The sequence below is a fragment of the Apium graveolens genome, chromosome 3 (genome assembly GCF_009905375.1).
Source record: "Apium graveolens cultivar Ventura chromosome 3, ASM990537v1, whole genome shotgun sequence".
Taxonomy (NCBI): Eukaryota; Viridiplantae; Streptophyta; class Magnoliopsida; order Apiales; family Apiaceae; genus Apium; species Apium graveolens.
This window is the reverse complement of record NC_133649.1, coordinates 30,007,548-30,019,395: the sequence shown is the minus strand read 5'-3', so window position 1 is coordinate 30,019,395 and position 11,848 is coordinate 30,007,548. Positions and strand designations below refer to the sequence as shown.

The window sequence follows — 11,848 nt, the reverse complement described above, 5'->3', positions numbered from 1 at the left end:
CTCTTCGCGATGAAGTTATAATATTTTTCTAATCTAAATTTATATAAAATTTGAGAAAAGCCAGTTGTAATATTGAACAAAATATGATCATGTCTCCTGAACCAGAGCATGTCGCTTAAATGCAATTTACCTTGGTGCATGTAATTTCTAGGCTATTGCGTGAGCCCGTAGGCTTTACCCTGTGCGCACTCGAAGGGTAGCGGCTGCGGGTTATCTACGATAAAAAATATTACAATATACATATATATAGACACGCACGATAACTAAATTATATCTATTTTTTACATAGATTGTTTGTCACGTTTTATTGGGCTGACACCCGTTATAATAGTCGATTAAGTCAAGTTTCGCAGCTGTATTATAAATTTTTAAAACAATTTCAAAGAAAAAATATTTATGAAAAACAGATAAAAAATATCTATAATAACATATCAATTAGTTCAATGATGTACAAATTATATGCAGAGCCAATAAGCTAAACTATTCTTGTGTCACGCGATATTTGACCGACACTCTATGTAATAGATATATTTAGTTAAAAATGCTTCAATCTTTAATAATGAAATTTTAAATATTGAGCACTACTTCAAATTTTATCAATTTATATTATCATAAAAGTATTAATCTATTCAATTTTTTCGGACAAATCAATAGAGCTGAATATTCAGTTTTTCGGTAATCAAACAGATATATAATTCAATTATCGAATACTCGATAAGCGCAAAAATCATAACAGAATAGTGAACTGAAAGAATTTCAGTTATTTTATCGAACCAAATTAATTATTTAAGTTAAAATCAAAAATCAAAATTGAAAATCGAATTAGGAAAAAAAATAGAATTTTAAAATTAAAAAATTAATCAATGAGTCGGTGCATCACAAAGTAAAGATGTTATACATAAAGATGTTCAAAAAATCTGAACACCCGAAATCCGATCCAATCCGTAAAATACCCAAAAAATCGAATTAAAAAAAAGTCCAGCCTGACTCGCGGGCCTAAATTATGCCTCCTTTTCTTGTCAAAATTTGGCCCGGTCCGAAGTCAGAAAAACCCGGATTAAAGCTGTTCATTGATAGCCTCAATAAAAGTACTGAATTTTTAAAAATCCGGATTGGGCCCGGTTTAAAACTGGATAAAAGGCCTTATCTGCCTGCCTGAGTCTAGACTCCAGTCCAATTACTATTTTTTTTATAATAATACACTCATCCAGACTTTCTACTTGTACACAATTCTTTATAATTGATAAAATATTTAATCTTATCCCCCAGTTGTCCCGGTCTCACACCTAATCCCTCACTCTGTCCACGACCTAATCCCTAATCATCAAGGTTCCTAATTTACTAGGCTGTAAACGAACCGAGTTGAGTCGAGTCGAGTTTTTCATAAACGAGTTCGAGTTCGAGTTTTTCCTTAACGAATCGAGTCGAACTCGATTAGCTTATCGATCACATTTTCTTGTTCGAACTCGAGTTCGTTAACAACCGAGTCGAGTTCGAGATGTTCACGAACTTCTCGAGTCAAATCGAACTCGAGTCGAGTTCGAGTTCGAGTTGGTCAACATTATTTTAAGTTATTTCAAAAATGAGCCCCAAATTAAAACAATTTGTTAAGCCCAGCCCAACACCCATACCCGGAGAAATACACACAGCCCAACCCAGAGTAGATGTACAACTTGCTTACACAATTACACACAAAACATAATCGAATAATCAATCGACAATCGACTATCGAGTAAGCACTTTAACGACCTAGCCAAAACTGAAACTTGTGCACGAGAAGCTTTGATAGGAGAAGGAAGCTATCCAGTTCAATTCATCTTCTTCAACTGGTATGTTTAATTAACTTCTCTTTGATTTTAGGGTTTAATATTTGATTTGGTTTAACTTTTAAGTTTGTGATTTATAACCTTATTGGATTTGTTTTGGTTTTGGATGCTTCGACCTGACCATGGCCTCGTAGCCTTCTATTCTGTTAAATTGTTCTTGTTTTTAGCTTTGTTGCGGTAAATATTAATTGATTAAATATGTCAAAAATTTCAGATTCAAAATGAAATCAAGAAAATCAAAAAGGGCGCACATAGAAGTTATCCCGGAGAATGCTGTATATGAAGAAAATATTAGAAGCTTCGGAGATGAAACTCCATCAGATGACACAGGTGAACAAGAAGAGATTAGTGTTAGAAAAAGGAAGAAAAGTGGTACAGGTTCTACTTCATCTTCCAAAGAAAAAGAAAGTGAAGTAACAAATGAACAAGGAGATAAGCAAACTGAAGAAGTTCCAAAGCCTTACACAAAAAGGCCAAGGAAGAAAACTTCTGCTGCTTGGAAGTTCCTGGAAGAATTTGAGCAAGATGGTGAAAAGTGGGCAAGGTGTAAACTTTGTCACCAGGAATTAAAACGCGGTCCGACTTCTTCGACATCATCTCTGAACAGGCATGTCGACAAATGCAAGATTATACATGGACTTGGGCTCCAAAAGCAGGCACAACTGCAATTTCAACCAGGTGATAGTTCATCAGAGGTAACGGTTGCTAATTTTAAGTATGATCATGCCGATATGAGAAAAACTGTCTCCCACTATATAATGGTAAATGAGTTGCCTTTTATCCATGTTTAGAGTTTTATGTTTAACGAGCTTATGGAGAAAGCTACTCCCTTTTGGCAGAAAATTAGCAGGGCAACTGTAAAATCTGATTGCATGAGTACTTATAAAATTGAAAAGAAAAAATTAAAAGATATCTTGTTACAGCTCGGTTCGTTTACAGCCCTATAATTTACAATTGTCATTAATTAGTATATCTTGTTATTGTATTTATGTCTATATTATATACCTAGATAGATGCTTAATTGTTTTTACAGATTTTGTATTAAAGAGATGATCATTATTTTGCTTGTCTGGGAATACTCACAGTAGTGTTTGAAATGATGAAGAAATGCGAACCCGGTAGTAATTTGCAGGTGTGAAATCATGACACCAATATGTAGCTGAACTTGTTTTCTTTTCCTATATATAGATTATTATTGTTGACCAATATGTCGATTGATGTTGTGCTGGTGTAAAAATAGTTATGATCTCCATTCTTGCGGATCGAGCAAATTTCACCACATATTTAAAAATTTAGTTTGTATCTTTGTTTTATAATTGTAATTCAAATCTTGTGACTTCTTTTATTAATGTGTTTGATTTTTAAGTTTCGGATTTTTACCAAATTAACGAGCTAACATTTTTTTTTAAATCAGGCCAGTATAAAACTTGATCCAGCCCGGTTAAAGTCTGGTTAAGCCAATCCGCAAGCCGAATATAGGATGCATATCTTTCCCGGGCCGAAAACAAGCCGCATATTTTTCTGATAGGCCCGGCTCGGCACGATTATCAAAAAAGCCCAGACCAAATATTCTTGAAAAATGCCCGGATTTTATAAGTCCGGATAAAAACCTGGCCTTTCACGCCTTTCGTGCATTCGTAGGTGTACAACAACTAAATTTATGGTTCATCAGGTGCAGCATATATCAATAATCATACGCAGGTTGTGGTCTGGGCTCCAAATTACTACATAAACTCTTGGTTTTGGTTAGATCTTTAGATGAATTACATATTGTAATTAAAAAGAATTATTAATTATCTTTTCATGTTTAAATTAGTTGAGTGGAGACTGATTCCCTAGGAAAGGAGAGCGAACAGAGGGCAAGAGCCATGAAGACGAAAAGAGAGATTAGAGAGGATGTTACTCAGTTAAAAGAAAACCCTGGTTAATAAGTTATAAGTAAAAAGATAAATCTTAAAAGCAGTTTATGCAAGCAAACTATAAACAGAATTTAAAAAAGCTAGAAAAAACTTGAATGAAACTTTTTAAAAAATAAACTAAAAGTCTAAACCTCAAATTACTACTTTATATAAAAGGTTTGATCCTCAAATTTAAATATAAATTGCAGTACGATTTAAGTTAGTTCAGAAAAAGATAAAATATGTTTAAATAATTTTTAAATAGGATTAATTTTTAAATATTTATTAGCTTCCATAATTTTTCGAATTTATATAAGGAAATTTAATTTCATTGGATAAAAGTAGAGGAGTTCTAAAAAATTATATAAATAATTTTCATATGATTTTGGAGCTCGTAAGGGTTTTCCTTTATATATAAAAATAAACTAGTCGACAAAGTCGCGCTACGCAGCAGCCCTAAAAAAATATTTTTAAAAAATTACATATGAGAATTATTTAAGAAAAACATGAACTATAATACAAACAAAATAATTTATTCACAATTATTACCCATTTTGTGTCACGCTTTGTTGGGTCGACACCTGTTATAATTAACATAATAAAATAAAATGACGTACATTTTTCTTAATGATACCAATTATATCACGCTTTTTTAAGTCGATAATAATTATACTATTTATGATATTTTGTTAGGCCAACGCCTGTTGTAATAAAAAAAGACTAATTATATAAATTCTAATATGAACTGATATTATAATTTAGATAAAAATTAGTTTGAGCCACTCTCCTGATAAACACAATACTAATAAAAAAATTGTTATTTATATAAAAAAATAGTCTGAGCTGTCCTCCCATCAAACCACAATACTAATGAAAACTTTTTAAAATTTAGAAAAAAATTAGTTTGAACCATTTTACCGTCAAACACAATACTAATAAAAAGTTATTATAATTAATGTAAAAATTAGATTGATCTGCCCCCCTTCAAACACAATATATATACTAATAAAAAAATATTATAATTTAAATAAAATTTTGTTTGAGCCGTGCTCCCATCAAATATAATCCTAATAAAAAATTATTATAATTTAGACAAAAAATATCTTTAAATATTGGAATAACAAGAAGAAGCAGACCCCTACAAATAAATAAAATTGTACTGATATCTTTATATACACTTGACAGCCAACGACCTACAAAATTAAATAAAAACAGCGTTATGCTAAGTAATACCAAAGATTTATACATGGAGGTTTTATCGACCCTTTTTAACTCTCATGAACATTGGTTCTTCCTGGCTATTCGCATGCGAAGAATTGTTTATATATCATACATCTTCGAATAATCTTCATTGATATATAGTTGTTGTAATTTATTTTTCTTTTCTATTTTGAATATGTTAGTAACGACTTATTTTCTTTTCTTTTCCAATAAGTTAAAAGAAGTTTTAATTATTATAAGTTTTTTTCCATTTCGAATATGTTAGTCGGAATTTATTTTTTATTTTGAATTGTAAGTTAAAATATATTTTAATTATTGTTAGGAATATATTTCAGGCTTGATGATAATTCCCAAGACACCTTAGTAGATTTAATTAAGTGTTTTTGTAATTATCAACGGATAACCACACTTGTTCATTCATTGATAGAGTAGCTTATATTTCAATAAGTTTTTAAAAGTTGTTGGAAATTCTAAGTCATGTTGACTACTGACAAGATATGCAAAATAAGTTGACTAATTGTAAGTAGGAGATACTTTGTAATTTTGCATAAGTGAAAGAGTATCAACTGCTAAGGAAACACTTTTAACGGATAAACTACAAAGCCTCGATGGATGACTCAAGACACTTTCAACGGATAATCCATTAGAGACTTAACGAATAACTCAAGTTAAGTATCGACGGATAATACTGAAGTCTCGACGGATAACAAATTCAAATAGCAGTTGAAAGTGACTTGATAATCATATGGGTTGATTGTATACAAAAGGAATGTGACAGTCTGTTTGCAGGTTTTAGAGAAGAAAGAAGAATTTCCATTTCCATGCTTAACTAAAGATATTCAAATATGCTAGATAGAGAAATGAAACAACATGTGAATAGACTTAGATTTTTATTTTTACTGTTTGTCTTATTTATATGTAAATTGGTAGTATATAAACCAAGAGTAACAAGTAGTTAAAAAAAGAGATTTGAACTGAGAAATAGAAAAAGCTACATCTGTAAGGAATTCTCTATGTTCATCTTTGTAAAACACTTGTAAGCAGCTGTGTGCATTCTTGCATCACAAAGTTCTCTAATCTTTATATATATCTCTGGTGGAAAGATCAATCCACCATAAAAAATTTAAACAGTCTTGTTTATTTACTTTGTGATTGAATACTTGAATTCTTTTAATCTGCACTACTTCATATTCATTCACAGTTATATATATATTTAAATTTCCAAAAGAAACCAAAATTTTATTCAATCCCCCTTCTGTAATTATGTTGTTAGATTGTTAGGAAATAATAATTGGTATCAGAGCAAGCTCTTGACACACTAAGAGTTTAAAGATCAAAACAAACTAGCAACATGAGTAAAAAAAGATGTTGGAGTGAAGATCACACTTCTGGACAAAGACAATTATCATCACTGGAAAGTGAAGATGCACCTTCATCTACTCTCTCAAGATGAAAGATATATTGACTGCATAGAGAAAAGACCTTATGTTCCTCGCAGGGCTGCAACAGATGTTGAAGGAGCTATTGGAAATGAGCAAACGGTCCCAAAGCCAAAGTCAGAATGGACAGATGAAGACATTGAGCAAGTTCATAAAGACAAAAAGGCTATGAATATTTTATTCAATGGTCTTGATGGAGATATGTTTGACAATGTTATTAACTACAAGTGCTATGTGAGGGAACTGAACAAGTTAGAGAAAAAAAGTTGTAACTCCTCATACAACAATATGAACATTTTCATTTTGAAGATGGTGAGTCACTGAGTGACATTTTCACTAGATTTCAAACATTACTGAATGGTTTAAAGTTGTATGGGAGGATATACCAAACTAATGATTTTAATCTATAATTTCTGAGGTCTCTACCAAAAGAATAGAAGCCAATGACAGTCTCTCTCAGAAATTCTCAAGAGTATAAAAAATTTACTCTAGAGAGACTATATGGTATCTTAAAAACCTATGAGCTCGAAATGGAGCAGGATGAGCTGTTGGAGAAAGGAAGAAAGAAAGGTGGATTTGTTGCATTAGTAGCTGAACAAGAGAGAGGAATAGAGTTGAAGGTTGAAGATGTGGAATTTGCACCAAACTTAAGGGATTGTGAAGGCAAAGGAAAAGGGCTAATGGCTGAGAATGAAGATTATCATAGTCAGGATGAAATGGAGGATATAGATGAGCATCTGGCTTTCCTATCAGGAAGATTTTCCAAGCTCAAATTCAAAAAGAATTTTGGAGCAACCAAGCCAAACATAATCATGGTGGATAAGTCAAAATTCAAATGTTTCAAGTGTGCCTTGAGTGGTCATTTTTCTAATGAATGTAGAAAGCCTAATTCTGAGAAAGAAAGGTTTGAGCTAGTGGATTATAAAAAGAAATACTTTGAATTTCTCAAAAAAAGGAAAAGGCATTCTAGACTTAGGAAAATGACTGGGCAGCAGATGGGGAAAATGAAGATGAAGAAACAAGCTATGTCAACCTAGCTCTAATGGCCAAATCAGATGAAACAGAGGTCAGTTCCTCAAGCAATTGATAAGTGGATTTTATATCTACTTGGAACACTTCGTTACAAGCTTAAGTTGGTGTTTTGGACTCAAGTTGTTGGTATTTTTGATGTGTTTTGTGTTTGTGCATTATAAGCGTCAGTTAAATGAAAAAAGGAGCTTTTTAAGGAAATATGCTGAAAATAGATATAACTGGAATCTGAGGCCATTCTCAAGTTGTATAGAATTTCATTAGTTTCCTGTGGGCAGTTGAATCGCCTAATTCTGACGAGCAGAACTCAAGATATGGCCAAAAGAAGAATTGTCAGAATTTTTCCAGAATGTCAGCGCGGCCGCGGGCGCCAGAACCAGCGCGCCCGCGCCGCTGAAAACACTATTCCAGCGCGGCCGCACCCGAAAACAGGGCGTCCGCGCCCGGTTTCCACACCAGAATCCTGATTTTAGTTGAAATTGAAGATTTTGAGATTCTGGTCATCGTGGAGCCTATATATACCAATAAAAAGACATTTTTAACAACAAGGAGGTCTGGGAGAGCAATAAGAAGACCTAGAGAGCACGAGAAGGCTATGGAGTAGAAGACTTTTATTTTCTTTCATATAGTTGATACTTCGATGCTCGTTTTCGATTTGTCTTTGAACCCTAGTACTCTTATATTGTTTATTATCATGCTTTAATTGGAACCCATGGTGACGATGAGTTCGATTATGAACTAATCGTTATCGTGGGGTTCTAACGGATTTACTTATGGATTTTTATAGTTAATTTATTTTAATATCTTGGTGTGTGGTGATTGATTGATATTCTAGTATTGGTTGTACTTATTCGTCTTATGTGCGTAGCTAACATATAAGATAGCGTGTTAATCTCTATTGAAACGAAAGTGAATATAAAGATTTAGAACTTGCCATGCTAGCATAGGTTCATGTATAATTATTATGCATGATTCGTAGGTAATTTTAACCATCTTACTTTCCCTATGTAATCAAGATATATAACTTGTGTATTAAACCGTTATGTTTTAATTCTTATAGACATATAAGGACTAAGCATAATTGGTGTCTATTCAACTTTTATCTCTTTTGTGTATGCTTGGTAGTAGGGTATTCGTATAACGAAGTTGGCGTTTACTAGTTTCATGTTATCTGATTAGTGTCATCACCATTACATGCTAAGGTTAAGAACAAAAAAGCTATTGAATGAAGTATTTAATGAAGTTAGGATCCCATGTTTATCATATATATTAATTCAACCATTTTTGTTCTCTTAGTTATAACTGTTAGTTTAATTCTTAGTTATAAACAATCTCAACTTGTTATTTCTCTTAGCATTGGATAAAAACCATATCATTGTTGCATGGGTGCATATTCTTAAATTAAACAAAGAGTCTCTATGGGAATGAATCTGATTTATATCCTATACTACTTGCGAACGCATATACTTGCGTGAATTTTAGCGCGTGTTTCGCCCTAACAAGTTTTTGGCTCCGCTGCCGGGGACTCGGTGTTGTTAATTTTTTAGTTTATGTACTTGTCATCCGTGATCGTTGAAGTTCAGTGACTCGGATATTTTACTTGCACGGGTACTTGTTTTGTTTCAGGTACTCTAGAGAGCGTGTATGCGAACGCATTCTCAATCTCGTGTCTTTGTTGAGGAAGAAGTTGAAGAAGAAGTTTTTGTTGCAATGGGAGAACCAGCAGCGAATCCGAAGGCTTTGATGGATTATTCTCAACCGAAGATCAATGACATTCAATATAGCATTGTCAGGCCAGCGATCGCAGCTAATACCTTTAAAATCAAGCCTGGCACGATTCAATGGATACATAATTCTTTCCAGTTTGGGGGTTCTCCAACGGAAGATCCCAACATGCATATTAGAGATTTCATCGAGATTTGTGACACCTTCAAGTTCAACGGTGTTTCTGAAGATGCCGTGAAGCTGAGACTATTCCCATTTTCTCTGAGGGACAAGGCTAAGAGTTCACTCTCTACCAGTTGGTTCGATTACTACTTGGGAAGATCTTGCTCAAAAGTTTCTCACTGAATTCTTCCCTATGGCAAAAACAGCTGCAATCAGGAATGCTCTTACTCAATTTACGCAGCAATCAGAAGAATCTTTATACGAAGCTTGAAAGCGCTACAAGGAGATTCTTAGGAAGTGTCCTCATCATGGAATGCCTGTAGATGATCATCAATTATTTTTATAATGGTTTGGGAGAATAGTCCAGACCCATGCTCGATGCAACATCAGGTGAAGCATTATGGGCAAAGAGCTATGAAGAAGCTTATGAGCTAAATGAACTGATGGCTGCTAATGAATATCAGTATCTAACTCAGAGATTTCCACAGGGCAAGGTAGTAGGAGTTCTTCAAGTGGATACAGCTACGGATATCACTGCTCAACTAAAGGAATTGTCTATGAAGATCGATTCTCTGGCTAACTATGGTGTTAATCAAATAACCAGTATTTGTGAGCTATGTACAGGTTCGTATGCGACGAAGCAATGCACTATATCTTGTGAATCAGCTCAGTTTATGAGCAACTTTCAGAGATCGCAGCAACCAGTTCCAGACACTTATCATCCTGACAACTGGAATCATCCTAACTTCCGAAGGATCACCAATCAGAATGCGATGCAACAGTCGTTCCGGCAGTTTGGAGCAAAACAGTTTCACCCTCCTACTTTTCAGCAACAATTTACACCAAGACAACAACTCCAACTTCAATAACAAACTCATGATGCAGGTCAATCTTTGAATGAAAAATCTGAATTGGAGGATTTGAGGCTTATGTGCAAAAACCAGGCTCTTATACGCCAAAGCCAGGCTGTTTCTATCAAGAATCTGGAGAGCCAGATAGGACAAATTGCTAACGCCTTATTGAATCGACTACGAGGAACGCTTTCTAGTGATACAGAAGTTCCAGGAAAGAGGGAGGCAAATGAGCAGGTTAAGGTGATTACATTGAGGCCTGGGAAGGTTGCAAGCCCTGAAAAATCTCAAGTTCCAGAATCTAAAGTTTTGGCTGAAGAAGATATACAAAAGGAAGCTAAAGTGGAATCAAGGAAGAAAACTGTGGAACACACTCCTCTTTAGGGTAATACAGGGGAGCAACAGGTCTATCCTCCACCTCATTTTCCTAAAAGGCTGCAGAAGCAGAAGTTGGATAAGCAATTTGCTAAGTTTCTGGAGGTGTTCAAGAAACTTAATATCAACATACCTTTCGCTGAAGCTCTTGAACAGATGTCGAACTATGCGAGGTTTATGAAAGGTATTCTCTCTCGGAAAGTGAAGCTCGATGACTTAGAGACTGTTGCTCTTATGGAGGAATGCAGTGTTGTACTGCAACAGAAGTTGCCTATGAAGCTTAAAGATCCTGGAAACTTCACTATTCCTTGCACCATCGGAAACTTGTCGTTTGACAAGTGTTTATGTGATTTGGGAGCTAGCATCAATCTGATGCCTTTGTCTATCTTCAAGAATCTTGGTCTACCTGATCTGAAGCTGACATATATGTCCTTGAAGTTGGCCGATCGTTCTATTACATATCCACGAGGCATTGTGGAAGATGTGTTGGTCAAGGTGGACAAACTTATCTTTCCTGCTGACTTTGTAATTCTTGACTTTGAGGAGGATAAGAAGATTCCCATTATTTTGGGGAGACCATTATTAGCTACTGGCCGAACTATGATCGATGTGCAAAAAGGAGAGCTTACGATGAAGGTTCACGATCAAAAGGTCACTTTTAATGTGTTCAAGGCAATAAAGTTACCCACAGCTAAAGAGGAGTGCTTTAAAGTAGAGTGGGTCGACTCTATCATGAATTCAGAGCCTGAGCAATTGCCAAAGTCAGACATCTTAGAGAGATCCTTAATAGAGGAATCGGTTATTGAAGATAAAGAAGGAGCAGAGCAATTGCAGGTTTTGAATGCACCTCCGTGGAAGAGGAGGTTGGATATGCCATTCGATTCTCATGGGTTAGCAGAGGTGAAAATTTCTCAGGAGCATCTCGAGTCGTCTTTTGAAGATGTTTCCACACTTGAGCTTAACCGACTGCCATATCACTTGAGTTATTCATTCTTAGGTGCACCCCATGATAAGGGGTTGGGATATATTTTTGATGATGTAGAGAGTGGCTGGACGGATCTTCCCATGCGTATAGATGGTTCTTCTCATGTGCAGTAGGCAATTGATAGGACTAGTGTTGGTGATGAGCAGTACAGGCGAGTGACTAGGCATATGGAGGCCATGCACGACATTTACCGTCATTTTGCTACAGATTTGACACAAACATTGGGCACTATTTTCCGAGCCACTGGTGTCGATGTTGATTGGCCACCTGATCCTCCACCCGAGGAGGGTGATCTTTCCGAAGACTAGGTATGCCTGAAATCCTTATTATTACCTTC

The 11,848-nt window shown here is 34.8% G+C and overlaps 1 protein-coding gene and 1 non-coding gene across 4 annotated transcripts; one reads left to right on the top strand and one right to left on the bottom strand.

Moving 5' to 3' along the window:
• Nucleotides 1-1,672: 1,672 nt before the first annotated feature.
• LOC141712047 (uncharacterized) lies at nt 1,673-3,641 on the top strand. 3 transcript variants are annotated; one of them, XR_012571509.1, is made up of 3 exons: nt 1,673-1,829; nt 2,041-2,958; nt 3,241-3,641. XR_012571509.1 is itself a non-coding variant. In XM_074514814.1 (3 exons), the coding sequence occupies exons 2-3, from the start codon at nt 2,048-2,050 to the stop codon at nt 3,255-3,257; spliced, it is 474 nt and encodes a 157-aa protein (XP_074370915.1). In that variant the 5' UTR covers nt 1,673-1,829; nt 2,041-2,047; the 3' UTR covers nt 3,258-3,641. The 3 variants fall into 3 exon arrangements, 2 of the variants coding, with proteins under 2 accessions (XP_074370915.1, XP_074370914.1); XM_074514814.1 differs by having other exon boundaries at nt 2,041-2,504; XM_074514813.1 differs by having other exon boundaries at nt 2,041-2,521.
• A 5,867-nt stretch (nt 3,642-9,508) lies between these two features.
• On the bottom strand, nt 9,509-9,615 carry LOC141716502 (small nucleolar RNA R71). The gene has a single exon (XR_012573210.1). It is a non-coding gene; the product is annotated as a small nucleolar RNA R71 (small nucleolar RNA).
• Between the last annotated feature and the right edge of the window lie 2,233 nt (nt 9,616-11,848).

Coding starts and splice junctions, on each gene's coding strand:
- LOC141712047 (XM_074514813.1), top strand. CDS start 2,048: ATGAAATCAAGAAAATCAAAAAGGGCGCACATAGAAGTTATCCCGGAG. Junction 2,522..3,240: donor CAGGTGATAGTTCATCAGAG/GTAACGGTTGCT, acceptor TTTTTAAATCAG/GCCAGTATAAAACTTGATCC.